The sequence below is a fragment of the Chlorocebus sabaeus genome, chromosome 8 (assembly GCF_047675955.1).
Source record: "Chlorocebus sabaeus isolate Y175 chromosome 8, mChlSab1.0.hap1, whole genome shotgun sequence".
NCBI classification, from domain to species: Eukaryota; Metazoa; Chordata; class Mammalia; order Primates; family Cercopithecidae; genus Chlorocebus; species Chlorocebus sabaeus.
The window spans coordinates 144,803,397-144,819,781 of record NC_132911.1 but is presented as its reverse complement, the minus strand read 5'-3'; the positions used below and the strand labels follow the sequence as shown (position 1 = coordinate 144,819,781).

Below are 16,385 nucleotides of genomic sequence, written 5' to 3'. Positions count from 1 at the left end.
AGAGCGCAGACCGTACGACTGCACAGCCTGGGACTCTGAGACGGGCCGACCGTCTGCGGGGATGCACGCAGGTAGAGTTGCCGGGACCTGGGGAGGGATGGCGCTGACTGGGGTCATGGGACTATTCTATGTCCAGGTTGAGGAAGTGGTGACACAGATATGTACATTTGTCAAAATCCATCAAACCACACACTTGAAATGGCCATATTTTAAGTAAATTATACTTTTTTTTTGAGACGGAATCTTGCTCTGTCACCCAGGCTGGAGTGTAGTGGCACCATCTTGGATCACTGCAACCTCCACTCCCCGGGGTCAAGCAATTCTCCTGCCTCAGTCTCCTGAGTAGCTGGGATTACAGGCACCCGCCACCACGCCTGGCTCATTTTTGTATTTTTAGTAGAGACAGGGTTTCACCATGTTGGTCAGTCTGGTCTCAAACTCCTGACCTCAAGTGATCTGCCCGCCTCACCTCCCAAAGTGCTGGGATTACAGGCGTGAGCCACTGTGCCTGGCCATAAGTAAATTATACTCTTAAAAAGCTGATTTTTTTAAAAAAGAGGGAGAGTCACATGACCAAAAGGAACCGTGCTAAAACAAACTTTTTGGAAAAATTGTTACACTTGAGAAAATTTATTTTGAAAAGTATTTAAATACAGAAAAGGATAACGGATTGAACACACATAGGCACACCCACATCCCACAGCTCTCACCTGCTTATAAAACTGATGGTCCCCTGTAGCCCTGGTTTTGAGAAATTCTTCACTATTAAAGACTCTGTGTTCATAATTTAAATGATTCTTTACATCCCTGACAAAGAGAAAGATAGTCTGAGTGCTAAAACATTCTTAAATACATGAAAAAATAGACCACTTTTAGTAGCAGAAAAATGGTTATAAGAGATACAAACTTTGAAAAAGCTGTATTCTTCAGAAAGATTCTTGATTACCAAAATGATACGACATGGATGTATTTCGTGGTCAAGCATAAATTTCCCCCAACTAGAATGAAATTCCAGGAGGCAGTGTTCCTATTCTCACCTTCCTCCAGCCCCCCAGTTCCTTATGCAAATTAAGACACAAAAATCAGTTGTAGTTCACACACATGAAACTGAGTTCAGGGTGGGGAGCCCAGAGGGGCAGCCAGACTCTCCAAGTGCTAACCAGTTTGGCCGCCAGCCTCCCCAGACAAGTCACTTCACCTCTGTGTTTGCTTGTTTGTTCAGATGGGGTCTCGCTCTATGGCCCAGGCTGGAGTGCAGTGGCACAATCTTGGCGCACTGCAACCTCTGCCTCCTGGGTTCAAGTGATTCTCCTGCCTCAGCCTCCCAAGTAGCTGGGATTACAGGTACACAGCACCACACCTGGCTAATTTTCATATTTTTTGTAGACATGGGGTTTCACCACGTTGGCCAGACTGGTCTCAAACTCTTGACCTCAGGTGATACACCCACCTTGGCCTCCCAAAGTGCTGGGATGACAGGCGTGAGCCACCACACCTGGCCCACTTCACCTCTTGGTACCCAGTTTCCTCAGATCATGTTATAAACCCATCGAGATTTTAGCACGTGATCTCCCAGATCTAAAGTAATATACAAATAGAACGAACAACCTTACAGGGCATAGTTAGTACATAATCTGTTTAGTGTTTTCCTTGAGAGAATAAGTTATTTCATCTAGGGGAAATAAAGTTTTATCATCTGTAATCATATCTTCTGCTTCTTTTTTTTAAAGAGCCAGGATCTTGCTATGTCGTCCAGGCTGTTCTCAAACTCCTAGGCTCAAGGGATCCTCCCGCCTCAGCCTCTCGAGTGGCTGGGACTATTCTGCTTTTCTGTCAACTCACTGAGCTTGTAAAATATTAAGAAATTAAAAAAAAAAAAAAAAAAAAAAAAAACTTGTTCATAAAATATTTCATCTTCAAAGAACAAAAGGAAAACAACATATTTAGGACCACATTAATTATGCCTCTTTGGGCAAAGATAATATCACATGTCTGTAATACACCATCCCATTTTTTCCTAATAAATTATTCACTTTATGCAAACAAATACATCAAAAGAATAGGCCATTCAGGCCAAGTGCGGTAGCTCCCACCTGTAATCCCAGCACGCTGGGTGGCCAAGGCAGGAGGATCACCTGAGGTCAGGATTTGGTGACTGGCCTGGCAAACATGGCGAAATGGCCACGTTTTGGCCCCGTCTCTACTGAAAATACAAAATATTAGCTAGGCGTGGTGCTGTGTGCCTGTAGTCCCAGCTACGTCTGAGGCCGAGGCAGGAGAATCACTTGAACCTGGGAGGCGGCAGTTGCAGTGAGCCGAGATGGCGTCACTGCACTCCAGCCTGGGTGACCAAGTAAGACTCTGTCTCAATTTAAAAAAAAAAAAAAAAAAAGCCATTTAAATTTCCATTTTGAAATAATCACACAGAGTACGATCAAGCCAGCAGCCTCTGTACTAACCCCCTTCCAAAGCAGAAGGCCCCTCAAGGACAGATGAGGCAAGCATCAGGGGTGCCTCCTGGACTCAGGGAGCAACCAGCGAGAAGGAGAGGAGGAACACTGCCAGAGAAAGAAAGGGTGGGAGAAGGCCCAAAGGCTTTTGTATTACCAAGTACTTATCTATGAAGCTATCATTTTTGCCATACATTCCTTAAGTGACCGCATATTTAGGCCAGAAATAGCAACTCAGTACCTGCACCGTATCACACTGAAATAAACACACTTGGCTTGTCCACTTAACCAATTCTAGCTTAAGCGCTGGGGAAGCAATAGCATGCGGGAGGCAGCTAATGCAGTAATTCCTGGAATGAGGAGAAAGAAAACTCGCTAACGGGCACACCTTGAGTGTCCCACCTGTCCTGTGGCTCTCCCATAGATGGTTTCATCATCTAGCTTATGAGTCACATCAAAATGGCCTGTCTGTCCCTCACTAGCCCCTGGGTGCAGGCCTCTTGGGACAGAGCCCTCCATGGACTGAGCCAGAGACCGGAGCCAGCACAGGCCAGAGTGACAGGTGCTCCCTGCAGGTTAATCAGATTTGCATCTTCCTAGAGGGCTGTCCCAAAACAGCCACCTGCAGGGGGTCACCAGGAGAGGGTGTTAGGAAGGCACAGTCACCAGCAGGAGAGGGCGTTAGGAAGGCACAGGCAGGGTCAGAGTCAAAAGAACAAACTTCCCGTAAGTGCTGATTGTAACAGTCACAAGAAAAGCTTTGGCAGGGCGGGGACCGCTCGTGTCTGCCAGGCAGATGGTGCTAATGGCCTGCCCTCTGGGGCAGGGTGCACGATCCCCATGGAATGGCTGACTGGCTGGTTACCTCCTCATGGACGCCGGAAACGCTCTCTCACGTACCTGAAGATGCCCACAAGCAGCTGCAGGGTGGTCTGCTGTATCTGGCAGTTGAGTTTCTGCTGCCAGGCCCGCCGGTGGGCTTGGGTCTCGTTCAGGTCTGTGCTGGAGAGGAGGTGGGCGGCATGCAGCTCGTGGTGGAGCTGGAGGCTCTGCACCCTGGAAGGAGGCAGACCGAAGCTGGCTCAGCCCCAGCGCCGCGGGCCACGGCCGCCCACCAGCGGCACACGGCCCGCCAGGTAAATGAACACTTCGCAGGCTCAAATACCGATCAATAATTTGAGGGGCAGGTGATCGTTAAAAGTACATCACTGGGGCTGGGCGCGGTGGCTCACGCCTGTAATCCCAACACTTTGGGAGGCCGAGGCAGGTGGATCACCTGAAGTCAGGAGTTCAAGACCGGCCTGGCCAATGTGGTGAAACCCCGTCTCTACCAAAAATACAAAAATTAGCCGGGTGTGGTGGTGGGAGCCTGTAATCCCAGCTACTCGGGAGGCTGAGGCAGGAGAATCGCTTGAACCTGGGAGGCGGAGGTTGCAGTGAGCCGAGATCGCGCCACTGCACTCCAGCCTGGAGGACAGGAGGGAAACTGTCTAAAAAAAAAAAAGAAAAGAAAAGTACATAACTGGAAGAGTGGGTTCACCTCCACACACGGACTCACATGGGCCTCGACTTGGACTCCACACACTTCACCCAGGCCAGATCATTCCTATCCTGCCACTGTAGTGAGGGCACTCCCCCTTCTAGGACACCAAAGGCTTCCAGGTAAGGCTGCCTCTTGACGGGTCACTCAGGGCTGCCTAGAAGGGACAGTCACGGCTCCCCCATGGCTTCCCCTCTGTACTTCCTGCCCAGGCAGGATCAGATGCCCCTCTGTGCCCTGCAACAAACGTCCTGAGTGTCACCACTCTCGGCCCACCAGGACATGGCCACAGGCTCACCCCAAGGGGCCTCACTCAGAGACAGGAACTCACAGATATCTGTCAATCCTGAGTCACCATGAGATTGGACCCCTGGCCTTCCCAACACCACTCAAGGCTGCATGTCTAGAGGGATGTTAGAAATATACAAAATAAACAGAACCAACGCATATCTGGTCACACATATTTCTTGAGCACCTACTATATCCTACTTTTGCCATACACTGATCTGTGTGCTGGGGAAGGGTGGGGTACACAGGCCAAGCCCCTGCCTGCATGGCACTTTCATGTGAGTGGGAGGAAGTAGCAAAAGAGACAAATCAAGAAAACAGGAGATAATGGGGACATCAGGCAGAGACGCATGCCAGAACGATGGGCTAGACAGACATGACGGTCAGACTGAGCGGGTGGAGAAGTGTTCTCCCAGGAGATGACCCGGAACCAGAGATGTGACAGGAAGATGCAGACGGGGGAACTGATGGACCCAGTGCGGCCCAGCATGGTGGCCGGGGTCGGGGAGGGTGTGGGCCGGGTCAGCATGGCTGGCAGGAGCCAATCTTCTCTGTGATGGGAAGGGCGCACTGGCCACAGGCCCCTGCTGCTGCCTGATCCTCCTGGCGACAGGGACAGAAAAAGGGAAGAACAGGATTCTGGGTGGAGTGGCCCACCAGGGGAGTGGCAGGCAGGCGGCACCACAGCCAGGGTTCTCTCCAAACATGCTGAGGGGCCAGCCCAGCCCTGGCTGACCAGACTCACAGGACTTGGGCAACTACCCCTGTCTAGAGGAGTCTCAAGAACTGCGATGTTTACCAGCATTAAACTGGCCTTTCATCTGGAAGAACACGTAGAATGCCAGGGAAAGAAATTTTGATGACTTCTCTCATGTAAAAAGGGCTATGATGCCACCTGGAGTGGCAGCTTCTCTTTCTGCATCTTCTGTTGCAGGGACAGTGGGATCTGAAGGAGATGGCCATCCCCTCCCCCGGGATCCCGTGCCTCCCTCACCCAAGCACGCAGCCAGCACAGCCCTGAGCTGGGGACCCTGCCCCTGCTGCCCAGGGAGAGAGTGACTTCCATCAGAGATGAAGACAGCAGTGCAGAGAGTGACCAAGAACCAAGGGTGCTGGGGAAAGCTGGGGAAGAAGGGGGCTGCCCTGTCCCTCCCAGTCACATGCCTAGGTGCAGAGAGATGCACATTGCACTCCGGAGCCCCCTGAGGACGCCCCCCGACACACACCGCAGCCCACAGCCCGTATTATGAGCTCAGAGGCCTCTTATAGACAGGTCACCTATGGCACATGAATTAGCTCGTGTTTATAAAATAGTCTCCAAAAATGAGACTGTGGGAGACACAACATCCTGTATCCCCATTCTGGGGGATCTAGCCAAAGCGGGGTCCAGCCTCCGCACGGTGTGCGTTCCTATTCCAGAATTCTAACAAGAAGACGAGGACACAGGCGGAAGCCCACCTTCCTGGAAATGCTCAGAGCTCCACCACAGTCTCACAAAGCTCAGTTCTGTTTCAGAATGCCACACTCTAAAAGTCAAGGAAGCAGCTGTGGCTTACCAGAAAGCAACTGAGATTGGGAAAGCATGTGTCTCCTTCAAAGTTCACGCAGACGACAGCTGCCAACAGAACGGCTGCTCAGGTGCCCCTGGCTGGGGAGGAGAGCCAGCGATTCCACAGCCCAAGCAAACAGAAACAAACCTTGCCTGTGCGAGACCATCGCTTGGCTTTAAGGCCTTAGGAAATTTTTTAAGATGCAAGAACAATAATAAAGGTAGTTCTCCGGCCGGGTGTGGTGGCTCACACCTGTAATCTGAGCACTTTGGGAGACCCAGGCAGGTGGATCACCTGAGTTCAGAAGTTCGAGACCAGCCTCGCCAACATGGTGAAACCCTGTCTCTACTAAAAATACAAAAATTAGTCAGGCATGGTGGCGGGTGCCTGTAATCCCGGCTACTAGGGAGGCTGAGGCAGAAGAATCACTTGAACCTGGAAGGCGGAGGTTGCAGAGAGCGGAGATCATGCCACTGCACCCCAGCCTGGGTGACAGAGCAAGGCTCCATCTCCAAAAAAAAAAAAAGGTAGTTCTCCTAAACGTTTTACAGAAAACTTCCAGGTAGAAGGAATAATCCACACCAAGGTAAGAGTCAGAAATCGGAAAAGCCAGGTGAAAGGCCAGGCCAGAAACCCCCTCCTCCTTCCCACTCCTCCCAACGCAAAGACAAAGGAAGGTGGAGAGAAGAAAGGTGACTGCTGACCCAAATCCAGACTGCATCACAGGCTTCACCAGGAGCAGTACAGCCTGGCTGTCTGCAAGCCTCAGCGCTCTGCTCCCTCCAGCATCACCTCCACGACCCGCACTCGGGGCCTGACTGCAGTCGGATCCCACAGGCTGTGAGGACTCAAGAGCAGGATCTCTCCTGCTATCATTTTATAAAATGCTGAAGGGAAAAATGAGCTCCACAGAGCAACCCCGAGGGAGCCCTGGCACCGAAGCTGAGTCACTGCTTGGGGCACACCCAAGACGACCAAACACCTCCGTCCTAACATAATTAGCAACTACACCTCCTCTCACTCTCCCCTGACCAAATCCCTGCCAAGCCTCTCCACCTCAACAGAGACCTCAGGGCCCCCAAAGCCTGAAATATTATTTGACCCTTGTTGGAAAAAGTTTGCTGATGCCTGATCTAAGCCAATGAGGTTGAGTAACAGAGATGAAAGAAAACATAAACTATAAAACACTATGAAAAAATTAAGTTCCAGGCCAAGCACGGTGGTTCACGCTTGTAATCCAGCACTTTGGGAGGCCAAGGTAGGCAGATCATGAGGTCAGGAGTTCAAGACCAGCCTGGCCAACATAGTGAAACTCCATCTCAACTAAAAATACAAAAAATTAGCCAGGCATGGAGGTGCAATCCCAGCTACTTGGGAGGCTGAGGCAGGAGAATCGCTTGAACCCGAGAGGCGGAGGTTGCAGTGAGCCAAGATGGTGCCAATGCACTCCAGCCCAGGCAACAGTGTGAGACTCCATCTCCAAAAAAAAAAGGAAAGAAAAAGAAAAAGGAAAGTGCCAATACAGTGCCAGGAGTGATAGAAATGGACAACTTCTAGCTCGGAGAGAATGGGTCACACCCAGCAGAACCCAGCAGACTGACGAAGTCATGGGACAGGGGCCATGGCTGTCCTGTCATTAGTACACAGGCACTGCCCAATTCCGGGTATATGATGGGGATGCAATACACATCCAGTGAGTGAATGAATGAATGAATGAATGAATGAATGAATGAATGAATGGATAGGGAACTTCAAGGATCACAGGCACAGGAGCCTGGGGCACAGGACAGAGGTGGGGTAGGTTTCCTGGGGGATGTGACTGTCTCTTGACTTGAATTAATATTCAGACAAGATTAGAATAAAGACAAATCACTTTCATTTCAAAATATTCACGGCTGGGCGTGGTGGCTCACGCCTGTAATCCCAGCACTTTGGGAAGCCAAGGCGGGCGGATCACTTGAGGTCAGGAGTTTAAGACCAGCCTGGCCAACGTGGCAAAAACTGAAAATACAAAAATTAGCCAGGCATGGTGGCAGGCACCTGTAATTCCAGCTACTTGGGAGGCTGAGGCAGGAGAATCACTTGAACCCGGGAGGCAGAGGTTGCAGTGAGCCGAGATTGCGCCACTGCACCCCAGCCTGGGCAATAAGAGTGAGACTCCATCTCAAAGAAAAAAAGTTCACAAATAATTTCCAAACCATAATTAATACATAAAACATCTATCGATTATATAAAATTGGGGCCAGGCACGGTGGCTCACGCCTGTAATCCCAGCACTTTGGGAGGCCGAGACAGGCAGATCACAAGGTCAGGAGATCAAGACCATCTTGGCTAACATGGTGAAACCCCATCTCTACTAAAAATACAAAAATTAGCCGGGCGCGGTGGCAGGCGCCTGTAGTCCCAGCTACACGGGAGGCTGAGGCAGGAGAATGGCGTGAACCCGGGAGGCGGAGCTTGCAGTGAGCGAGATCGCGCCACTGCACTTCAACCTGGGTGACAGAGAGAGACTCCGTCTCAAAAATAAATAAATAAATAAATAAATAAAAATAACAAAATAAAATAGGAAAAGATACTTGAAGTGGCAAATGCAGAATCTGAACAAAGACAGTCTGAAATTCATACTATTAATGTTTCCCGTTACCTCTGAATAAACGTCTGGGCCGCCAGGAGGGGGACATCAGGAATGTCCACATTATCATCCGTGGACTTGGAGTAGGTGATGCTCCCATGATCAATATTTATCAGAACTAAACCGTCAGCTTCCTAGAAAACAAGGAATCATCTGTAAAGATTGACAGAAGAATCTCAGAATTTGTATACCTCTTTGAAAACACATAAATATGTTTTGAGTTCACTAAGACAGTGTCATTATTAATTAAAAGACCCTTTTAAAATGCACACATAGGCCGGGTGCAGTGACTCATACCTGCAATCCCAGCACTTTGAGAGGCCAAGGCAGGCAGACTGCTTGAGCCCAGGAGTTTGAGACCAGCCTGAGCAACACAGTGATACCCTGTCCCTACAAAAAATTTAAAAGAAATTAGCCGAGTGTGGTAGCATGTGCCTGTGGTCCCAGCTACTCGGAAGGCTGAGGCAGGAGGATCCCTTGAGCACAGGAGGTCGAGGCTGCAGTGAGCTGAGATCACGCCACTGCAGTGAAGCCTGGGCAGTAGAGCGAGACCCTATCTCAAATAATAATAATAATAAAATAAAATAAATGCACACATAGCCTCCTATTTTCTACACAAAAATCTAGCATATATCATGAGCTACGTTAATGGGCTAAATTTGATTAAATATGCCTCTCTCTTATTTTTCTTAATTGTGGTAAAATAAACTGTATCAATGTAACCATTGTTAAGGGTGCAGCTCCACAGTGTAAGTGCGTTTGAGTGGCTGTGCAAGGATCTCCCCCATCCATCCTGGAATGCTTTCATCATCCCAAACAAACTCTCACTATCCAGCACAGCTCCCAGCCTCCCCTCCACACGCGCACTAATCTGCTTTCTGTCTCCATGAATTTTACTCCTCTGGGGACCTCAAATGAGTAGATTCACGAACAGCATTTGTTCTTTTGGGACTGGCCTACTTCACTCCACGTTGACGTCTGTGAGGCTCACCCATCTGTGGCATGTGTCAGAACGTCCTTGCTTCTTCAGCCTGAATGGTCCGTTATGTGGAAAGACTACATTTTGCTTACCCATATGCCTTTCTCTTTCAGTGAAGATTCCAATACAGGCCGGGTGTGGTGGCTCACACCTGTAATCCCAACACTTTGGGAGGCCGAGGCGGGTGGATCATGAGGTCAGGAGTTTGAGACCAGCCTGGACAACATGGTGGAATCTTGTCTCTACTAAAAATACAAAAATTAGCCAGGCATGCTGGTGTGTGCCTACAATCCCAGCTACTCAGGAGACTGAGGCAGGAGAATCGCTTGAACCCGGGAGGCGAAGGTTGTGGTGAGCCGAGATCACACCATCACATTCCAGCCTGGGCAACAAGAATGAAACTCCATCTCAAAAAAAAAAAAAAAAAAGAAAAAGGAAAGAAAAGATTCCAATACATGTTGTTGTCAAGGTTTCTCCTACCCTGGTATAAACACTGCATGTACTGCTTTTTGGGAGTCTTAGAGGGAGCATTCCAGAACTTCAGTGAGGGCACCACCAACCCCCAACGTCCACTGTGTCGGCTCAGCTCCCCAGCCAGCTCTGCCCCTCCAAGCACGGGAGCACCGGCAGGGGCCTGGGCTAAGAGACCACACAACCCTGGAATGTTTGAGATATGCACCTGATGACTTGGAGAGGCTGCTGTGACAGAGTACACAAATACTGAGTCATGTGCCCGAACCCCACACTTCAACAGCCCCCGAACGCGATGCCAGGTTCCTGGGGAAGGCCCCGACTCCCCGGCTCTCATTGTGGGCCCGCCCTTTAGAGTGCAGTTCAGGCGGCTACGTGAAATATGCGCAAACACATTCTTGGCCTCAAAACCTTACAAGGCAAATACACAAAATGCTAAAGCAGCGAGGCACGCAGCCGGCCCCCTGGACGTGTGAACGCCCAGCGTCTTTGGGAGATGCAAGAGCGTTTTGTGGAGGCGCATAGGATCACTCCAGCTCCTTCCTGCAGATCCCACCGCCAGCCACAAAAAACAAAAACACCCAAACAAACCCAGAAGAGCAGCTGCTTCTCCTCGTACTTTTCACAACAGGTAAGTGCCTCAAAGGTGTCCCCTGCTGCTGACTGGAACTGCTAGGCTAACATGTGAAAAAAAGCTGTCCACCTAAAACAGCCTGAAACACGATTTTCTTCCCCTAATGGCTAAAAAAAGAAACAACTTTAAACTTCAGAACACAGCTTATTTTCTCATCTGCGAGGCGGGATGGATGACGCTTTTCCGTTCCTTCCACGGAGGTCTGCCTGGCCTTTTCCTGAAGTGTGTTTTCCCCAGTGAGTCACTCGCCTTGGCAGGAACACACAAGCACTGTTCTCCCCTGCAGCAGGGACCCTGGCCCGGCCCAACCAACGGGCCCTTCCCAACACTTGTGGGGGAAGCATCTGGAGCCTGGGATTTGCTTTAAAATGCTCCGGGAAAAGCTGGGCTGGAGGTGACTGCGAAGCTGGCAACAGGCTAAAGACTGTGAGGGGTGCATGACACACGCTGTGTTCTTCTATTTTTGTGCACACTTAGAAATTTTCAAAACGGGGGAAAGCATGGTGGCTCGCGCCTGTAATCCCAGCACTTTGGGAGGCTGAGGTGGGCGGATCACCTGAGGCCAGGAGTTTAAGACCAGCCTGGGCGACATGGTGAAACCCCGTCACTACTAAAAATACAAAAATTAGCCAGGTATGGTGGCACATGCCTGTAATCCCAGCTACTTGGGAGGCTGAGACAGGAGAATCGCTTGAACCCGGGAGGCAGAGGTTGCAGGGAGCCGAGATCAAGTCATTGCACTCCAGCCTGGGCAACAGAGTGAGACTCTAAAAAAAAAAAAAAAAAAAAAAAGAAAGATATTGTTCAAAATGGAAAGTTAAATGTAAACCTACCCTGTGCGAACCACCAATAAGCACAGGAAAAGATGCTGGACATCATTTGTCACCAGGGAAGTGCATATCAAGCCACAGTGAGAAATCAGCTCCTCCTCACGGGAGGGCTACCATTAAAAATGCAGACAACCACCAGTGCTGGCGAGGACGTCAGGAGAAGCTGGAACCCTCGTTCTGCTGGTGGGAGTGTCAAGTGGCATGGCCGCTTTGCGAAAACAGCTTCGCAGTTCCTCAAAGGGTTAAACAAAGAGCTGCCTAACGACCCAGCAATTCCACTCCTGGGGACACACCCGAGAGAAACGAAAGCACACATCCACACAAAAACTTGCACACAAGTGTTCACAGCAGCCAACAGGTGTAAATAACCCTCACGGTCATCACTGAACAGTGTGATGAAGATTTTATCATGACGACCTCATTGTGAGTGGATGAACAAAATTCAGTGTATTTATACAGTGAAACCCTAGTTAGCAATAAAAATAAAGTGCTGAGAGATGCTACCATGTGGAGGAGTCTCAAAACCAGGATGCGAAGTGGAAGCAGCCAGATGGAAGGACCATGCGTGGAGCGACTCTGTTCCCACGAGAGGTCCAGAACTGGCAAACCCAGAGACAAAGCGCATGGGCGTGGCTGTCAGGCCCTGGGGGCTGACTGCTAACGTGTGATGAAAATTTCCCTTCTAAAGTCGGACGGCGGAGGATGGTTACACAACTCTACAAGTATCCTAAAACCCACTGAATCATACATTTTAATTGGGTAAACTTTGAGGTATGTAAATTGTATCTCAATAAAGCTATTTTTAAAAACCAAACCCAGTCCGCCTCCTGGCATCACCGCAAGATTTAGCACGAATCCATCAGCTCAGCAACTAAAAACATGTGTGTCAGATGCACAGAGGGGCTGCAACAGCAGCACCTGTGAACACCTCCCTGCTGTGGGCCTGGGCTGGCGACCGCCTCACTCGGCCCCCACCGGGACAATGAGGTGGGCACACTCACTGGCCTGTCTCCACTAGGAGACTAAGGGGTCCCGGCTTCGCCACAGGACAATGACAGAGCCAGAGAACAGCTGCTTCTCATGGTACCCATGACCTCTCTGAGATGCGCAGACCCCGCCTTCACCGCAGAGCACTGTCAGACGCGTCTTCCCATGTGTCCCCGTGATGGACTCACAGGAATTTAGCATTCCGAATCAAAGGTTCACTACTTAACCTTGCTGACTTCTTCGAAGTGGTCGAGATGGCAGCCCATGAGGAAGGACGTGGGAGCCATGACGAAATCCAGCATCTGGTCCGACAGGATGGGCACGAAGGGGTGCTGCCACTGCAGCGGATGCAGGTAGGCCATGAAGCACTCGGCGACCAGCGTCAGCAGAGCCCAGTCCGAGGAGAAGAAGACGATCCGCTGTTCTGTCAGGAAGCACGTCAGGACCTGAGGGGAGAACCCGCCGCACTGAGTGCTTTAAAAAAAAAAAAAAAAAAGGGCCGGGCGCGGTGGCTCAAGCCTGTAATCCCAGCACTTTGGGAGGCCGAGACGGGTGGATCACGAGGTCAGGAGATCGAGACCATCCTGGCTAACATGGTGAAACCCCATCTCTACTAAAAAATACAAAAAACTAGCCGGGCGAGGTGGCGGGCGCCTATAGTTCCAGCTACTCGGGAGGCTGAGGCAGGAGAATGGCGTAAACCCGGGAGGCGGAGCTTGCAGTGAGCTGAGATCCGGCCACTGCACTCCAGCCTGGGCGACAGAGCGAGACTCTATCTCAAAAACAAAAACAAAAACAAAAACAAAAGGTACAGACAGGGTCTCGCTGTGTTGCCCAGGCTGTGATCATAGCTCATTGTGGCCTTGAACTCCTGGGCTTAAGCAATCCTCCCACCTTGGCCTTCCCAGCAGCCGGGACCACAAGAACGTGTCTCCACATCCAGCTCATTTTACAATTTTTTTGTAGAGACAGGGTCTCCCTATGTTGCTCAGGCCGGTCTCAAACTCCTGGCCTTAAGCAATCCTTACACTTCGGCCTCCCAAAGTGCTGGGATTACAGGCATGAGCCACTGCACAAGCCCAGGTACACAGTTCTGATTCAGTACAATAAAGAGAAAATGCTCGTCAACACACCACCCAACAAAACCAGACTAACTGTGGGCTCTTCCCTGGTCTCTCAGCTCCACCTGCCAAACAAAAGCCACCTGAGACCCTGCAAAGAGTGCCATTTGCAAATACTATGCACTGCAGGGAACGCTGGCTTTAAAAAATAATAATATACATTTCGAGTATACCGGTTGGTACATTGTGGAATAAACTCGCATCTTCATCTCTGATCATCACTCTAATGCCCCACTGAGCCAGGGGGCACAAGAAGTGCTGGTCGGGGCAGGGATGCGCACCTGCAGCACCTTCTCAGGCCGGAAGCACAGCAAGGGCAGGTGAAGGTCCAGGTCCAGGATGGGGCTTTCGGGGTCTGCTCGGGCAGGAAACACAATCTGGAGCGGCTTCATGTTAAATACCTACGACAACCAGTTCCCACCATTAGTCCAGAGACAACCAGTTCCCACCATTAGTTCAGAGAGCTGCTCCAGGCAGAGGCTGACATGCACTGGAGTCACTATTTCGGCGCCCAGGGCATCAGACTTAGAAAATGTCTCTGAAGACACAGGCTGCCACGTTAAATTCTGCAGAACAACCGAATGGTCTAGAGATACACAGAACTGCCGATAAAGGCTCAAACATAAATTAAGTACTTAATGTCTTTTTCTAAGTAAGCCACAATTCCTTAAGCTCTAATTAATCAGCAGACTACTCATTGCCTAGACAGAGATAAACTACAAAGCAGATATTTGTCCCAATTAAGACAAATTCTAAATCAAGCATGTTCAAATTATTCTTAGGTATTATATATTCTTTTTAGTTACTGTATGCTATGAACTCTCTTAATATTTTCAATTGAATAGTCAAAGCTCCTTCAAGACATGTACAGTTAAAATTTTAAGAAAGACATTTTTCTAAATGTATTACTTTGAAGTCACACTTTGGTTCAAATTTTGTATTCACAGAATGGCTACTGAGATGAGGCTGGACCTGGCGGAGGAAATCCAGAGGAGGAGGTTCAGTTCCTTCACTGAGGGAGGGCTTCTGAGCCTGCCAGGAAACGGGCTGCCAACAGCGAGTTCCCGCCACCCGGGTGCTGGCACATGGGAGGCCCTCAGGAAATGCTGGGTGCCCGGCTCGGCACCCGAAGCTCCAGGAAACGAGCGGAATGGACGGATCTAAGTATAAGCAAAGCACAGGGAGACAGAGGGAGAGACGTGATCAGAACAGACGGCTGAGACTCCATCAAGGGAGCGCCTGGGAGGGTGAGAAATCAAGAAAAGCGGGGAGCCGAGGTTGGCTGGGGGAACAGGTCACACACAAGGTCTCCAGTGGCCCTGCTTTCTCCCAGTCGCCCAAGTCTGTATTCTAAGCATGCCTGCATACGAGAAACTGAAAACAAGAAAAGGTGGTAATTTCTTGGTGGTGGGGATACCAGCATTGCTTCCTAACGAGACGCAGGTCCTTGAATAACGTCATTTTGTTAGAATGTTGATAAGAAAAAGGAATTGCGTCCCAGCGGGGGGCACCTTCACATTCTCCTAGGCTAGGTTTTTTTCCAGATCTTCTGGTTTCCTGCCACATCCTGAAGCCCAATCAGCCCATGTGGACAGGTCCCGGTGTGAGCAAGCACGGGAGAGCATGGGATTGGCCCTGCCATAAGACAGCATCTGGCTAGGGCTAGTTCTTGCCTTGGCCCTAAGCTGCTGGGATGGGCTTTGTCCACCCTCAACCCTGAACTGCAATAAGCAGGTAAATGATGTTCTTCCTTATTTTAATCAATTGTTCTTAAATGTGTGTACAACTCCCATCTACTTCAATGTTTAATATCAGAAGTGCTTTGGGTCTTTATTTAGAAGTTCGGTGATGTTTTTATGACCAGTAGTATGCCATAGGAACTTAACTCTTGTCTGTATCAATTAGTTGATGGTGAAATTGATTTTGTGACCCAGGGCTTAATGTCGCAGTTTCTGAGAACCTGCCAGCCACACTAAGGACCTGCTGTGCTTGGGTATCTTTGCTTTCTTGTTACCAGTTTGTTTACAGAAGCAAGACATGTTAAAAATTAGGCAAATTCAGCCAGGTGCGGTGGCTCATGCCTATAATCCCAGCACTTTGGGAGGCTAAGGCAGGTGGATCACCTGAGGGAATTCAAGACCAGCCTGATCAACATGGAGAAACCTTGTCTCTACTAAAAATATAAAATTAGCCAGGCACGGTGGTACATGCCTATAATCCCAGCTACTCGGGAGGCTGAGGCAGGAGAATCGCTTGAACCCAGGAGGTGGAGGTTGCAGTGAGCCGAGATAGCACCATTGCACTCCAGCCTGGGCAACAAGAGTGAAACTCTGTCTCAAAAAATAAATAAATAAATATATAAATAAATAAATAAAGGCAGATTCATTTATGTCAATAAAGTTCTTTTATGTAAAAGAAAAGAAAGCATAGTTAAATTATCCAACTTGTGGCACAATATTAATAAATGTCAAGTTTACGTGAAACATTTTAAATATTTCAAAAAATACGGTGGCTCACGCCTGTAATCCCAGCACTTTGGGAGGTCAAGGCGGGCGGATCACGAGGTCAGGAGATCAAGACCATCCTGGCTAACACAATGAAACCCCGTCTCTACTAAAAATACAAAAAATTAGGCGGGCATGGTGGCAGGCACCTGTAGTCCCAGCTACTAGGGAGGCTGAGGCAGGAGAATGGCGTGAACCCAGGAGGCGGAGCTTGCAGTGAGCCGAGATCGCTCCACTGCACTCCAGCCTGGGCGACACAGCGAGACTGTGTCTCAAAAATATAAATAAATAAAAAGAAATGTGTCAACCAGCTATCCAATTAAAGATTAAAAAAAAAATACAAATGCTAATCACTCCACCAGCCTTTGGTTGGTCTCTAGAAAATCACTAGAGATTTTC

General features: G+C 49.5%; 1 protein-coding gene across 7 annotated transcripts in view; it reads right to left on the bottom strand.

Annotated features, from left to right (window-relative positions):
* DENND3 (DENN domain containing 3) overlaps positions 1 to 16,385 on the bottom strand; it is a 69,483-nt gene that overhangs the window by 33,314 nt on the left and 19,784 nt on the right. For 5 of the 7 annotated variants that reach the window (XM_008001638.3, XM_008001639.3, XM_008001643.3 and 2 more), the window contains 5 exons: positions 13,764 to 13,883; positions 12,589 to 12,807; positions 8,473 to 8,594; positions 3,351 to 3,506; positions 711 to 807 (listed from right to left, as the gene is read on the bottom strand). In XM_008001638.3, coding sequence (XP_007999829.3) covers positions 711 to 807; positions 3,351 to 3,506; positions 8,473 to 8,594; positions 12,589 to 12,807; positions 13,764 to 13,883 — 714 coding nt within the window. Of the gene's footprint in view, positions 1 to 710; positions 808 to 3,350; positions 3,507 to 8,472; positions 8,595 to 12,588; positions 12,808 to 13,763; positions 13,884 to 14,454; positions 14,643 to 16,385 lie in introns of all 7 variants that reach the window. The other 2 variants (XM_073018419.1, XM_008001642.3) reach the window with 1 other exon arrangement.